Source organism: Microtus oregoni, unplaced genomic scaffold, assembly GCF_018167655.1.
Source record: "Microtus oregoni isolate MIOR12 unplaced genomic scaffold, Mior012 000062F_ref0000492, whole genome shotgun sequence".
In the NCBI taxonomy this organism is placed as follows: domain Eukaryota; kingdom Metazoa; phylum Chordata; class Mammalia; order Rodentia; family Cricetidae; genus Microtus; species Microtus oregoni.
In genome coordinates this window covers 3,770,988-3,786,488 of record NW_024543872.1, presented here as the reverse complement: position 1 = coordinate 3,786,488, position 15,501 = coordinate 3,770,988, and the positions used below count along the sequence as shown (strand labels likewise).

Sequence of the window (15,501 nt, the reverse complement as noted above, 5' to 3'; positions counted from 1 at the left end):
CCACTAAAGCTCAAGGCCACCATTCATCTCACCAGCTCTCTTGGATAACCTGAGACAAAACACAGCATTGCCTGCACTCTGATGGCCTCTCTGAGGGGTGGCCCAAGCAGTCAGTGTCTGTCTATATACCAACAACTCCTGTGTCATTTACACATGCTATTTCTATTTTGGTTTGGGCTCATAAGAATCCTAGTAAGCACCAACCTGAAGAAGAAGAAGAAGAAGAAGAAGAAGAAGAAGAAGAAGAAGAAGAAGAAGAAGGCAGAGCATTCTAGAAACAAATCCATTTGCAGATGAAAGAGAAGAAAGAGATTCTAGTAGTGAAAGGGAACCACACACACCCCCATCATTACACAGGGTTGGTGCCAGGACTTGAGTTTCAGCCCAAGTACTCAAAACTCCAGCTCCATGATCTTTACCCCAAGCTTTCACCCCAATAACTCTTTAGCTGAGCAGCACCGCAGATGTGCTTTTTCCAAAGTCCATCCTCCACTTACTCAGCTCTATCTGACTTGTTTGGAATTCTTCATTCTGATTCCCTTTCCCTGGCATCCAAAAATGAAAGGAAGAAATGGTCTAAATTCTACTCGTGCTTAGGGAGCGGGAAAAATTCAGGGAATGAGCAGATAAATGCTGAAAGGCGGCAAGACTGCAAACAAGGATAGGAAAGGCAGCGTGAATCTCTTTCTCTCAGTTTCTACTTTTATGAACAAAGAGTTATGGGTTTATGGATGACTGATCACGTGAATTCAAAATACTTGAGGATGTTAAGGACAAAATGGATGGTTTGTAAAAATGAAGAAGCAGCAGGTGGTGGGGGAGGATTTCCTTTGCTTGAATCATGCTGCATAAATATAGCTCTTTAAAAATACGCCATCATTAAACTCTCCTGGGGCTGCACCTTTTAGGTTAAGAACAGATGCAAAGACATTTCAAATGGAAAATGTCCTTTTACAGAAGGAACAGAAGGGGCCAGTGGCATGCAAGAGGCCCTGGGTTCAACCCCAGGAGCCCCATCAATCAGGAATGGCAGTGCATGTTTGTACTCCCAGCACCCCAGAGGCTGGTACAAGAGGAGCAGAAATCACCACCTACGTAAAAGATTTGAGGTCAGCCTGGGCTACTTGAGACCCCGCCTTTTAAAAATGAACAACAAGCAGAGGAGGGAAACAATGTCTCAAAGGTACATCTTTCTGACCTTTTAACTTCTGTAGACTTATCTGCCTCATTTGAGGAAGGAAACAAATAGTATCCTGTTTAGGATTACCACTGCTGTGCTGAAACTCCATGACTAAAACACCTTGGGGAGGAAAGGTGGGTGTCTTTTAGCTTAAACTTCCACATCACAGTTCATCACTGATGGAATTCAGGGCAGGAACCTGGAGGCAGGAGCTGATGCAGAGACCATGGAGCGGTGCTGCTTGCCCTTCACAAATTGCTCAGTTTGCTTTCTTATAGAACCCAGGACCACTAGCCCAGGGATGGTGCCATACACAATGACCTGGACCCACCAGATGAATCCCTAATTTTAAAAATGCCCTACAGCAGAGAAACCTTGTTTTTTTTTAAAAAAAAAAAAATGCCCTTCAGGCTTGCCCACAGTTCATTCATAAGGAGGCATTTTCTCAACTGAGGCTCGCTCCCTTCCTCCCTTCTCTCTGATGACCCTAGCTGTGTCAAGTTGACATAAAACTATTCTATATAAATAGTGTCTCCACATCTGCAATGAGTTTCAAAATCACAGGGACGGGAGAATTGAGGAAGTGTCCGTACCTAAAAGCTGTGCCTTTAGAGTCTGGTTGGAGCATATTCCCTGTGCTGAAACCTCCAGTTAGTGTCTCATTTCTCCTAAGTCCTCTGTGCAGATTGCCCATTGTAGCGCTGCGATGAGATGATGGTGGTGTGTGTGTAGTGAGTACCTTGCACAGGATAAACTCACCAGGTACAGGATTTTATTGCCAAAGTTTGCAGCTTAGACACTATTCTTTAACATTCTTCCCGTGGCTAGGTCTTCCTACCTAGGCAAAATTACAAGCCTCTAAACCAGAGGTAGCCTGGTTGATGGCCAAAAGACCATCATTCTGGGCACAGATCCCATTACCTATCCAGTGACCTTCGTGCTAGGTGGAAATTATGCTACTTCTGGTAATTTGGGTGCATAGCACAGAGTACCCACCAACCCTGCAAGACCCCAAAAATTAGAGCCAGAAAATCCTGGTTTTTAGCCAAATGTCATCTCAATGTCAACTCTATAGATGAAGACACTGTGGCAGGAAATGGGCAACTGGCACAGCCAACGACACTAACGACAAAGACAAAGCCTTGATATTAATCTTGACACTAGTCATCTACTTCTCCACCACAGGTGAATTTGATTCCTGGAGGACATTTTTGGCTACCACAACTAAGAGATAGCAAGGAATAGCAAGTGGTATCTGGTGGATAGGCAGAGATCTATCAAAGTGCCTGAGATACATACACAGGTCAGTTGCCACATCAACAGTATCAGAATCAGGAACACTGATCTACACTGATGGACTCAGTGTCTCCAGAGGCCCTGAAAGCCACTTGTCATACAGCTGCTGGTGGAGGTTGAGTTTGGACCCAGCTTTGGCAATTACTGTATTGAACCAGTTGATCGCACCCTTTCGTATCTTAGACACTGACATTAGGTCGGGTCTAGAGACATTGCTTCCTTTGGTAACTTAAACTCTGAGCATAACTTAAAAGCACAGTGACCTCCCATCGTCAGGGCTGCTGGCACTCTTAGAGAGGCATTTGGGCCTCATTATGCAACCTAAGAAAATGATTCTGAAACTCACTCTGCAAAACATCACAAAAAAGCCAAGCAATAGTCACATTTTCCAACATCCAAAAGAATCCTTCTCAAATACGGGAGACACTGCTCGGAACATGTCCCAGCTTGGTGGTCAGAATCAAAGAAAATAAACCTTGAAGCATTGAGACAGAGCAAAGGTCCTGTGAGATTTCACCCAAAGCCACAGCCCCTCAGTGGAGAAAATGAATGAGAAAAGCAAAGGCAGTGATCCCAGCAAGGAGCCACTTGCACATTCTTGCCATGAATGCCATCTGTCTTGCTGACCTCACACTGACCACCATGCTGGCCAGAGTGAGAGCCAAATGGGAGTCTGGATGCAGGACTCTGCAGTGAATGCAGAACCATTTGCAAGCATGCGTCATCTGTCAACCTGAGCTTATTTATACACAGAATCACCGACTTTAGTTCTCACCCACAATAAAAAACATACGGAAGGCTGCAATCTCACCCATCATAAACTCAAACAACATTTAAGGAATAAGCCCAGGGCCAGTGAAATGGCTCAGTCGGGATTGTTGCCGAGCCTGACGACCTGGCTCAACCTCCAGGATCAGCATGGTGAAAGGAGAGAACCAGTTGTAGCAAGCTGTCCTTTGGCTTGCCCATGTATACTTGACATATATATGTGTATGCTCATGTGTTCGTTTTCATTCTCTGTGGGTGTGTGTCTCTCTCTCATACACACACACACCACCACCACCACCACCACCATTCAAAACATCAACAAATAAAATACTGCATTTTAAAAAATAAATACCCACACTGCCCACCATTCTTCACTCAAAAAAAATTTAAAATATCACAACTGTCCCAACAACAACAAACATCTAACTCTTGTACATAGAATTCAATGAGAAATAATTGAGAGTGCAGGGTACATTTTAGGTAGAAATATCTAAGAAAACTAATTGAAAGATAGTGCTTCTAAATTGAATCTTGGAGGAAAATATGATTAAGCAATTAAAATTTAAAATTTTTTAATTTTAAAAATCAAAACTCTAGAAGGAGGGAACACAACGACACATTAATCCAAAAACTCAACACTTACTCCCATCATGAAAATGATTCGTGATGACCTTAGAATAGGTCCAAAAAGACCTTTACACAACTTCTAGAGAGCTGGGTAACTGACTGATAGTTTCCCTCTCTCATTCCACTTCCTGTTGCCTTCTAGCCAAGATGTAGCCAGCACCATGTCTTCCTGCACACCACTATGCTCCCTGACATGATGATAATGGACTGAACTTCTAAATCATAAGCCGCAACCTCAATTAAATGTTTTCCTTTATCAGAGTTGTGTGTTCATGGTGTCTTTTCACAGAAACAGAAATCCTAAGTAAGACTTTGCTCTTCTTCAAATTCATGGCCTGTTTTTCTTACTAATTGTAACTCTATGCATGCTTGAACATGTTTGTTGTTTTTAAACACAATCAGAGAGACTGTAGAGAAACAGTTAGATGCAGATAGGCAGAACTGAGAAAATAAAAACCATTAAAGAAAGGAATGATTAGGGAGTCTTCCAATACACTAAGCAAAGGATAATGTGCTTGAATTATCAAAATAAAAACCAGACCATAGTAAGCAAAGGTGCACAGTCTGCTACAAAACCAGGTAAGAAGGAAGAACATAAGGGTAATGCTGAAGAAACATGTAAGAACATATCCAAGCTTTGATCAGAGATGGGTAGCGATGACCACTCATAAGGACATTGCATTGCGGTCACTTGTTCCTCTTAGCTAAGAAAATGACAGCTCAGTGCCGGGGTCTATCCTGTTAGCAGTAGCATCACCAACACTTGACCTCCTACAGCCCAGAATCCTATCTCCCTCTCTGGCTAGTTCTCATCTCCCGCTAAACAGCTTCTCTGCGTCCACACTATAAGACTCCTACTGATGCTTTAGTGGAGCCTCTGAGTGAGGGATGGTTGTCCGCTATTCAGAACTGTGACCAAAGCTGTCTCTGCAGACCCTCCATCCTCCTCCTCTCTCCCACACTCTGCTCCATCCAAAATGGCAAACCCTGGAGGTATTTTTCCTATGCTAAGTATCATGCACATCCCTGATTTGTACTCCACCTGGGACTACCCCTCCTCCCCCCCCCCCCCGCTCTCTCTCATCTGCCTTGACCTATCTACAGTTGCTGTAAAATCACACTAATTCTGCTGGTAACTGGGAATATAGGAAAATATTTGAAAGGGTTTTACCTCTCAGAAGATCCTTTCACCCCCCCCTAGTGTCTTCATTAATTCTTAGGTTCTGAAAGCAGTTCTACTAAATAGACCACAGAATGCATGGTTAACTGTGCATTTATGTAGAAACATGTGTCTTAATAAATCCTATGTGACCTCTGTTAACTTCCTGAACATCTCTTTTCACTGACAATTTTATCTGCAAACACAGAGTACAGAAGTCCCCCAATCATTTTTAAGAAATCAAGAGAAATTCAGTATTCACTGAAGGATCATATTATACCTGGGGAAGGATGTGAGAAGCAGAGATGCACCTGCTCACACTAGGGTACAAGTGCTTAGCAGGCAGCCTTCCCAAAGACTGCAAGACACTCCCCTCCTTAGCCCTCAAACCCGACACTCTATTATTAACAGCAAAGGAGGCAGATCAGCAAAGGACTCATGGAAGAAGTGGATCCATGAAGGCAGAAAGAGATGGGTAGATCTGACAAAGGGCATTACTTGTGGATGCCATCATTTACTGAACTCGCCAAATTTGATGCCAGAGCTCCATTAAGGCCCAAAAGAAGAAAATGACAAGATGGTTGGAGGGGGTGACTCCTCCATTAGCCTTGCAGCAGACAGAGGCACCTCTTCAGGAAGAGGCCTCCCTACTCACTACAATATCCACTTCAAAGATATTTATGCAGATGTCAATATCCAGGGTATTCTTGTGTCCAGACTGGTTTTGAGCCATTTGTTTCTTTGAGAAAAGATCCAAAGAATCGGGGAAACATACATTTTAAATGGAACTAAAAACAGGAAGAGCAAGAAGAGATTCTGAACTACCCTGCTGGACTTCACCATGCCTACACTTTGAAGAAGAGATTCTGAACTACCCTGCTGGACTTCATCGTGCACACATTTTAAAGAAGAGATTCTGAACTATCCTGCTGGACTTCACTGTGCCTACACTTTGAAGCCCCATGCAGAGTAAGCAGCACTGTGTGTTTGTGATCTAGTGAGAGAAGTGTATGACATCACAAGCCCCCCACCCCCAGATCCAGGCAAATGTCCAGTGGCCTTCATTCCTTAGGCCCACCATATTCTACTACAATTGTTCTGTTTACGTGAGTCTCACCTACAAGCACGCAGACCTGTCCACAAAGGCATTTTTATCTCTCATTTTATTTCCAGTTTTTAGTAAGTTAGCAGAGATAGGATTTTTAAAGAGGAAGGTTTTAATAATGAACTATATATGTGACTCCAAGTAATGTGATTGCCAAAAGCATAAATTTGGTAGCTCATTAATTGTTCTGATTGATAACTCAATTATAGTAAGAAGCAGAACTTATATCTAAACTAAATAGAAATACAATTAATAACAAACAATCTAACTATCATGCTAAATATTACAGGCTTTCATTATCTAGAAAGGCTTAACTCCAAATCTAGTACATCTTGATCAATATCTGAACTGTCACCGTGTAGACATGAAGGTTGGCCATATAGCTGCGGAGGTCACTCAGGATTTATCAAGCCTCTCCACATGCTGACCAATCACAGATAAGATAGTAGCAGACATACAAATCTTTACCAGGAGATGGTACTCATCAGAGAAGTTGAGATTAAAATAACTATCTAAAAACGTCCTCATTGAAAACTTCTGGAAAATCGTAATTTCATTAATAATTTTTATCTAGGGGACTGGTTAAGAGCACTGGCTGCTCTTCCAGAGAACCCAGGTTCAATTCCCGGGACCCACATGGCAACTTATAGCTGTCTGTAACTCCAGTTCCAGGGGATCTGACACTTTCATACAGATATACATTCAGGTAAAACATCAATGTATATAAAATAAAAATAAGTAATTTCTTTAAAAATTAATAATTTTATATAAATGTAACTCTTTAAATATATATCAGTAAAATCAAATACCAAGAAAAGCAGACATTGATCCAGCTTGTTACACCATCTTGAATAGAAATCCCATTCTTGAAGAGCAGCCTAGGAGTACCAGATGATTTCTAGGTCTCTGGGATTATCCTCTCTCTGATCTGGCAAGCTTCCTCAAAGAGTTAAACTTCTCTAAGCCTGATGACGTGAGGCTGATTTTGTATTGGGAAAAACCTGATGAGAAGTTTTCTGGGAAGCAGGTGTACTCTATAGTCCTCTCCAGCTGTCAAATTACCGTTTCACCATCCTTGAAATTACAGGGCCTCCTGGACAAGCCCCATCCCAACAGCAAAATGGGGAGGGTCCCCTTAATGCTGTTTGGTGAAAATCCAGTCTAGTGAGGTTTTCTATAGAGAAAGATGCTTGCCTCCCACCTAGTGTGCCTTTGCTAATGCAGAAGAAACACATCTAACATCACCACCCCTTCTATTATGGTGTTGAAAGAAATAAGTCTTTCCATTGATGCTAAAAATGAGACTCAAAACATTCCCTTGAACTAAGATCTGCCTTATACTTTGTGAATCACTTCAAAAAAGATAACTCCCTCTGGGGAGCTTGAGTGGTGTGATAATTATTTGAAGGCACATGTATTTTTCTTTAATATAGTTTTGAACACTAAATAAATGTGTAAACAGCAAGAAAAGTCTAAACAAAAAAGATTATTTATACATGCTTGGCTATCTTTTCTTTGTTGTCCAAATCAAAACTACACAATAGAAAACTTGTAAGTCATGAGTGCTGTTCAGTTTTCTTACAGAAAACCACCAGTTGTATTTGACTAAATAATGCAGAGATGGTGAGGGGCCAGAGCTGGACAGACAGCTCCCAGAGTCAAGGCAGACCTGATCGCCTGAGATTGACTCCATAATGGAGGAGAAAACAGACTCTCACCCCTCTGGCCTCCACGTGAGCACCATGCCATGTGCACTCCCACACATATGCACACAAATAAATAAATAATAAACTAGCAACGTTAAGAATTCAACAAGCCGCTATCAGCCACAACGATACACTTGTCCCTAACATGAAAAAAATTCACAGCTACTTCCACCCCGAAGGAATCTTGTAGCGAACACACAAGCCAGGCACAGTAGTGCCTAACTTGTGGGACAGTCCTCTTAAATTACCTACACCATTTGTCTGATGGTATACCTAGAGCTTCTAGAAAAGTCTCAGACAGAGTCATTCCGGAAAAGGCTGATGGTCAGCTACATGGGTTGAAGAAGGCGGCAGATTACTGAGCATCTAGGTGTGCTGGTAGACTGAGCAGTAACACAGCAGACATGACTCTGTGCCAGTATGTCAACCCGGAATGCAAGTGAGAGACAAGCAGGTTCTAATGCTGCCACTTAGACCCCTCAGCTCCAGAAGCCACAAAAGAAGCATAGCCACCTTGATTGAGACTGTCATGCAGGAGGGAGCTACATAAAAGCATGTGGGGAGTGAAAGGGATGCTGGAGGCAGACACAGAGACAAGGAACACCAAAGCTCCAGCAAACAGCATGTCTACCCAGAGAACAACTCCAGCTGACACCAGTTAGATCCCAGCCAAACCATGAGCCCAAGTCCCACCTGGATCTCCTAGGCCATGACTCATGAGCAAAATAAAATGATTGAGCCACAGCGCTGAGAACAGTCTGTTGTGTATAAGATATCAGTAGGACATAGATCTATTTAATATGAAAATTATTAAAAGTAGAAGAGTTCAAAACTGATCCTTTTTAATTTGTACTTCAATATCAATAAAGGTGGTACAAAGCAATCTTTATTTCTGGCACACAATAAAAAAATATAATTGCATTCACATCAGTTACACGAAAACACACTTTCATAAATAGCCACTATCGTAATTTGAACATTGACAGGTTTGAGAAGCTCTTTAATAAGACTCCCACCCACCTGTCTGTCTCCCTTTAATATAAAATTGAAGTGATGCTGAAATGTCTCATATCCATGGCTAGCCCATGTAAAAAATGATAATTACATTTTACTACTGAAGACTATAGTACCCTCCAATCTGAGTGATTAACTTATATCCTGCTTAGTTGTTTTTATGCAATTACTCCCATGGACCCACCATCCTAAACAAGACAGAAGTGTGTAGTTGGCTGTGTAAGCCATCGGCATTTATAATAGGATAATAACCTCCAGGAAGCCTTCAAATTGTAACCAGTTTTCATCTCCGTAACTCACATATCCCAGCTATATACATGTGTGTCTTTGGACTGCACACTAGAAAACACAGAACACAGCAATCTCTACTAAATGATACCGATTAGAAAAGTTGATAACAAATGGCTATTTAAATATGCTTTATTGAAAACTATTGGCAAATTTTGTTTGCAATAGTGGTTTTTATCTTGATGTAATCTACTGAAATCTGTACTAATGAACTCAAAGCCCATGAAAAGCCAACCTTAGTCTTCTAGGCTAAAATGTGGACCACAAATGCTTGGCCAACAGAAGGTCTGCACAGGCCTGTTTGTTGGGAATGGATTTCCCAAACCCGGTAGCCTAGGATATTTTGGTACTTATGTTGATTATATCCCTAATGGTTCTCCGTGACGAAGGCCACTAAGACAGGAATAGTTGACGATGCTATTTGCACAAAATGTATTTGTTATAAATGATGGCACTTTTGTTCTGACTTGCATTCCACCATGACATCGCAAGTCTGGCTCTTCCAGAATTAACTCACCTTTTCTGGAAAAGGCCTGGGAAGATCCCATGACATTATTTAGCCTATATGCTGTGAGAAAATAATTTCTGTTTCTCTTTTAATCAACTCAAGGTTAAAGTGTGAAGGATAGTGTGAGACCCTTCTCCCCTGGTGCTATCACCAATAGTGTGAGGTGGAGAAAATCAACTTAAAGGTTCAGTCCATAGGATCAGTTAGCAATACTTCATTAAAGGTTCAGTCCGTAGGAACAGTTCGCAATTCTTCATTCAACAGCATTTATTCAGAGGCAGCAGTATTTCAGGCCTGTGGCGGAATGAAAACAAACTACCAGAAAGTGTAATACACTAGAGAGAAAGAACAAAAGATGAAGCAGCTGAGTAACACACAGAAAGCAGAAATCTCAGAGCACTAAACTAAACAGTTTTAGTCAGAGAGGAAGGAGTAGCATAAGCTAGAAACAGGAAAGTGTCACCACAGCGCGTGCAGTACAAGGATGTCACCACAGGCAACATCTATCCACTCTCTCCATGGGTTTCCTGGGTAACTTCAAAGTTAGTCCATTATGTCCTGCATCACTCCAGAGACGCTCCTTGATGCACATGTGGTCTGTGCTCTTAAATAAGCCTCAGATAAATATATGAATGAAAAGACAATCAGAGCTCTTCCTAAGATATCACCTACCTACCCCAAGCAGTTTCAGTCACTTTTAGAATTACACCATAGTGAAAGTTTAGGGAGGAAGGAAAAATATTGGAAGTGGCAAGAGATGTTGCTGGACCAGAAGCTAAAGAGGCCATAGAAGGTTGTGTACCATCATTATCAAATAAGCTTATGAAAATGAAACACTAGAAAATATGTTAGATGAACCAGTCTGGCATGGTGGCTCAAGTCTGAAATCCCAACACTCAGAAAGCTGAAGCAGGAGGATTGCCATTAGTTTAGGGAAACCTCCACTGCAGACTGAATTCCGGATCAGCTTAGGATACAAAGTAAGACCTTGCCTCAAATAAAACCTAATGAACCAACGAATTATATATGTGAAGGAAAGGGTATGCGAATTTCCTTCACTATGGTAATACTTTTACCATGCTTTTTTTTTTTTTTTTTTTTTTTTGGTTTTTCGAGACAGGGTTTCTCTGTGGCTTTGGAGCCTGTCCTGGAACTAGCTCTGTAGACCAGGCTGGTCTCGAACTCACAGAGATCCACCTGCCTCTGCCTCCCGAGTGCTGGGATTAAAGGCGTGCGCCACCATCGCCCGGCTTTACCATGCATTCTTAAATCAAATCATTTTATTGTGCACTTTAAATATACATCACAGAAAATCATTGAAAAATTAGATCAGTGAATCAATTCAGCCACGGCGCTCATGATATTTCCTAGGTTCACTTTATTATCCCATTATTTAGAGGTTACGCTCACTTTCCCTGTGTTCATCACTTTTATACATGCATAAAAAACTTATGTCCTCCTGAACCAGCAACCACCATCTACTGAAATACACTTCAATGGGAGACGCCACCCTCAAAGACTGGAATCACAAATACAAAGTATGCAAGTTGGAGCTGTTGTATTCTTAAGGGGTGGGGACAGTGTGTACCAAATAGCTTCAAGGTTCTTCATCCGAGTTCCTGCAAAACACAGACCAGAGAGAGCCAGGCCAGGCCCTTGGGCATGCAGTAGGTACTTAGAGAATATGACAGATTGTTCTTCAAATTACCCTTTCTACAATCAAATCAAAAGGCTACCATTGCTCTAAGGTGCTTTGTGCAAGTGGCTAAGCAGTATTTTCTCAGTCACTCCGGTGAACGAGAATCCAAAGTGCATTTAAAGCCTCTGCACTCGTCCCCAGGAAGCATCACCTCTCACCTGCCCACGCAGTCCCATCCCTTATTGGTCAAGGTTCTGGCAAAAATCACAGCACATCAGTAACAAACTTCCAAATCCATAGGATCTGATCACATGAGCTGTCTACCCACTGATATACAGTACACCTTACAATCAATTTCAATTTAGAGCAGCAGCCACGACAGGGGATGAGGTGCAGGAGATAAAACAGGCGACTCACTAGGAGGACTCAGGGACTCTTTATTCCAATTCCAGTGCACCACAAGCCGAACTTGGGAAGAGCTGCATCACAGCTCATCAACCACAGCCCAGAAGGTTCTGCTTCTCAGAAGGATGCACTTACCTCTGTGATGTTTTCTTATATTTCCTCCTGTAGAAAGAAGAAGCATAAACTCATGTCAGAAAGATCCTTTGGCAGGCAATGGCAGAAGGGATTGCTTTAGCAGGGATCAGGCATATGTGTCAACAGTTCTGGGATTTCCTTCTGCGCTGTCATTTCCGAGTCCAACTGCTAGTCTGTGATTGTTATGTCATTGTTTGGACAGCCAGAAACACATGTAAACGTCACCGTGAAAGGCAGCATTCCAGGAGCTCAGGGGCTCTGCTCCCATGTGTTTCCCTTCCTCCCTTAGAAGGCAGTATGAGATCCCAATTGAGGCGGGGTTTAAAGACAGCAAGGTCCAGGTTCAAGCCTCAGCCTTTCCAAGATCCATTGGATTAGAGCACAGTGAGCAGAGGCTTATAAAAAGTCTTTTGTCTGGTACAAGCAATGGGCAATAATTATTAGTTATTTGGACTTTTACAATTGTTATTTTCATCTTCATCATCAGGCAGTGTGTGTGTGTGTGTGTGTGTGTGTGTGTGCTGGAAATCACACATAGGACCTCAAGCATATTAAGCATATGTCTGTTACTGAACTGCATCCCAAAGCTAAAAAGCCCTATATAATCCTTTTAAAAATATAGATGTGTTACAGAACTAAACCATGAGATCAGAAATAGATTTCCAAAGAAGGATGAAATGGGAAATGAGGCTCTAAGAGAGTCTAGAAGCACACGATAGAAGCAGCATCTACACTTGCTAACGGTGTGGTTGAGACTTTCCTGGGAAGCAGGAGAGGCCCAGGTACAGTGTATCTCTGCCACTTCCTTGTCAGTTAGCCTTGGACGAATCTCATATACCTGGGGATTCCTGGTCTCTCAAGCAGAGATGTGACTTCCGCTCTGACTATTCTACCTAGGTCACTGTGACATTCAAGAGAAAGTTGATCCAATACGCAGTGTCATTCAAGACTGTCAGTTTTGAATCAGCTCCTAAGATCCTCAGGAGAGTTTTAGCAGATTCTCCACTGGAGAGAATTAGAGGAAAGGAAAACCTTGAGAGGAAGATCTGTCTCCTCACAGCACCTCGTAAGTTTTCCTTTCTTGTCTCATCTACTTAGACGCTTCCCCAAATCAAGGCAAATCCCACACAAATAATGTCATGGTGTTTGAAAGTCGGCATTTACAGCACATGAAGCCACTCAAGTTCATGGAAAAACTAAGGAAAGGCTGAAAAGTCCCCCAAAGGCAAATAACTATAGATGGGCACTCTTGGCCTCTGCTTAGAATCCCCACAATTCATCAGAAATGATGAATCACAGAGGACCAGAGGAAGGCAGCTTGTGCTGGTGGCTCCCATGGTGCCCTGTGCTTTGCAAGGGCTGCACAAAGGCACCACTGGGGCGGGGAGAGAATCAAAGGGGAATGGAAAGAAGAGCTTCGTTTTCAACACCTACTTAAATACCCACTTGTGTCCCGCTAATCTCCCATAACTCTCCAAATGAATTTATTCTGGAAAGAAAAGAAGGCATGCATCTTATGTGGTATTTTATAACAGCAACTGTAAGATATAGTTTAAGGGGTTTAAATCTAATTTAATAACTTCACCGACTAGGAGGCCTCGAGTTCAGTTCTGTTGTAACTCATGCTTTCGTGTACACGTCGGTGAAAAGGGCAGAATAATTCCAGCTGGAAAATGGCTATTTAATTCACCAGGTACTGGCCCTGCCGTGTGCTGGGCATTCCAAGTATTTGATTTCCTCCACCACCGGTTTTGAGTTTGTGAGATTAGCAACCTTTCCACATGGAGTTCTGCATCTGTCCAAAAAGCTTGCACATCAACTGGCAAGGGTCAGCAGATTGTAAATACCCCTGGGCCAAGCAAAGGGATCCCTTGCAGCTGTCATCCGCACAGGTCCAAATGCGGCCTCTGCATTTGTTAGACCAAGGAAAGGGAGACAGTGCTGCTCCATTCCTGATACTCCTGAATTCCAGAGAAGTGTTCTTGATTGCAAAGACAGTAAGGTTTTCTTTTATTGTCTCATCTGTTTAGACACTTCCCCAAATCAAAGTGACCCCCACACAAGTAACGCCATGGTATTTGAAAGTCAGCATTTAAAATACAGAAATACTCCCAAGTCCATGGAAAACGCTCAAGGTTCAATACTCAGGTACTCTTGAGAGTGCAGATGGTACCCAGACACTGATTCCTGCTCCTTATTCAGGTCTCAGTTGAAGTATCACCACCTCAGAGAGCCTTCTGAGCTAGATAAGCCTCCAGCTGGGTTTCAAGGTGGTCCATGCTCCTAATATGAATGTACCTAGCAAGAAATAAAAATGCTTTCATTGTATTCCTTTCCTTTACTGCGGATTTACTAGGAAAGTAAGGACATCTCCTATAGCCATTGTTTCCTACGTAGAGAAGAAAAGGAAGGAGTCTGGGGAGCTAGCTCACAGTGAATACCATTTTCCCCTTCCTGAAACTGCAAGTAACTGACTCAGATACCCTACAAACCCTAGAGAGTGTGAACCTACCTCATACTTTATTGAAATGAGGCTCAAAATAAAAAAAAATTAAGCGATTCTTTAAGTAATTAAGTTACTAAATAACCAGATGAAATAACTAGTTCTAAAGATATAGAGGCTTAAAGAGTCCATTACGGAAAATAAAATTCTGAAGACTTTAAAATTCTGAAGACTTCAAAAAGTGTTGGGGAAAATCATGCAAAGAGGTTAAAAGATTCCAGCAGGAAGCTTAGATGCTGGAAGAAAACCAGCCCAACAGCAGAAAACACACCAGTGTCTTTCAAGTCAAATGCAGGAAAGGAGCTGGAAAAGAAACCCAGGTTATTCCTGGCCTTTTGTTTCTGAAGAACTTCAGCAGAATTCCTCCCTGACTCACCGCTTGTGAGAATGCTATTGTTTTGGTTGATGGAGTTTACTTGAAATATGAGTCGTGGAAACCTGAAACAAGACAGCAAAATCTCGCAGTTCACGTAGCTTAGACTAAGCTGCTTTCGGAAAGAAGGGCAGAAAGAAGTCCCTTGCTCTGGAATCTGCATTAAGCTGACAGTAGTGTGGAAGATGCAGAGCCCAAGAGGCAGCAGGCCATCTCCATGAGGCCAACCTGGGAAAGAACTCAACTTCCAAAAAGTCCCAAATCTGTGACAAGGAGCAAAGAAGATAGAAAATGACTTTCTTTGCATTTTCATAGCTGGGAGTTTCCAAAGCAAACAGGCACAGCTTTGATCAAAAGTAAGTAGCAAGTATTCCAAAGTCAAGCACTCTATTTGGGAATGTCTTTCTAATGCCCAGGATAAGTGAGAATGATTAGACATTGATATTAAATTATGGAGTGCCTGGTAGCACCTTTCACTCTTCTCGAGTGTGTATCTGAGCAGAAGCCATATGGGTACCTCAAAAAAAAGGAGCTTAATATTCCAACAAGTTTACTTTGAAAAACCAAAATATTCAGATTTCACTTTAGGTTGGCAGCAAGACACCACCCTGTTGGGCACAGTAATGTTGGGGGTTTGAGAAACTGGATACAGAGCCAGACACATAGTAAGAAATCAAACTCTGCCTTGGGTGTACCCTGCTTTTCTGGGAGAGCGACTCCTAGTGGAAACAAATCATGTTTTCATCCTTTCCTATGGAGACCACGGCACTGAGGACAGACAGATGCAGCTTATCT

The 15,501-nt window shown here is 42.2% G+C and overlaps 1 protein-coding gene across 6 annotated transcripts in view; it reads right to left on the bottom strand.

The window, feature by feature from the left end:
- The window catches only part of Pde1c (phosphodiesterase 1C), a 455,584-nt gene that overhangs the window by 235,351 nt on the left and 204,732 nt on the right, over positions 1-15,501 (bottom strand). The window contains exon 3 of one of the 6 annotated variants that reach the window (XM_041640291.1): positions 11,831-11,857. The exons of the other annotated variants lie outside the window; for them this stretch is intronic. Within the exon in view, the coding sequence (XP_041496225.1) occupies positions 11,831-11,857 (27 nt within the window). The remainder of the gene's footprint in view (positions 1-11,830; positions 11,858-15,501) is intronic. 6 annotated transcript variants of the gene reach the window in all.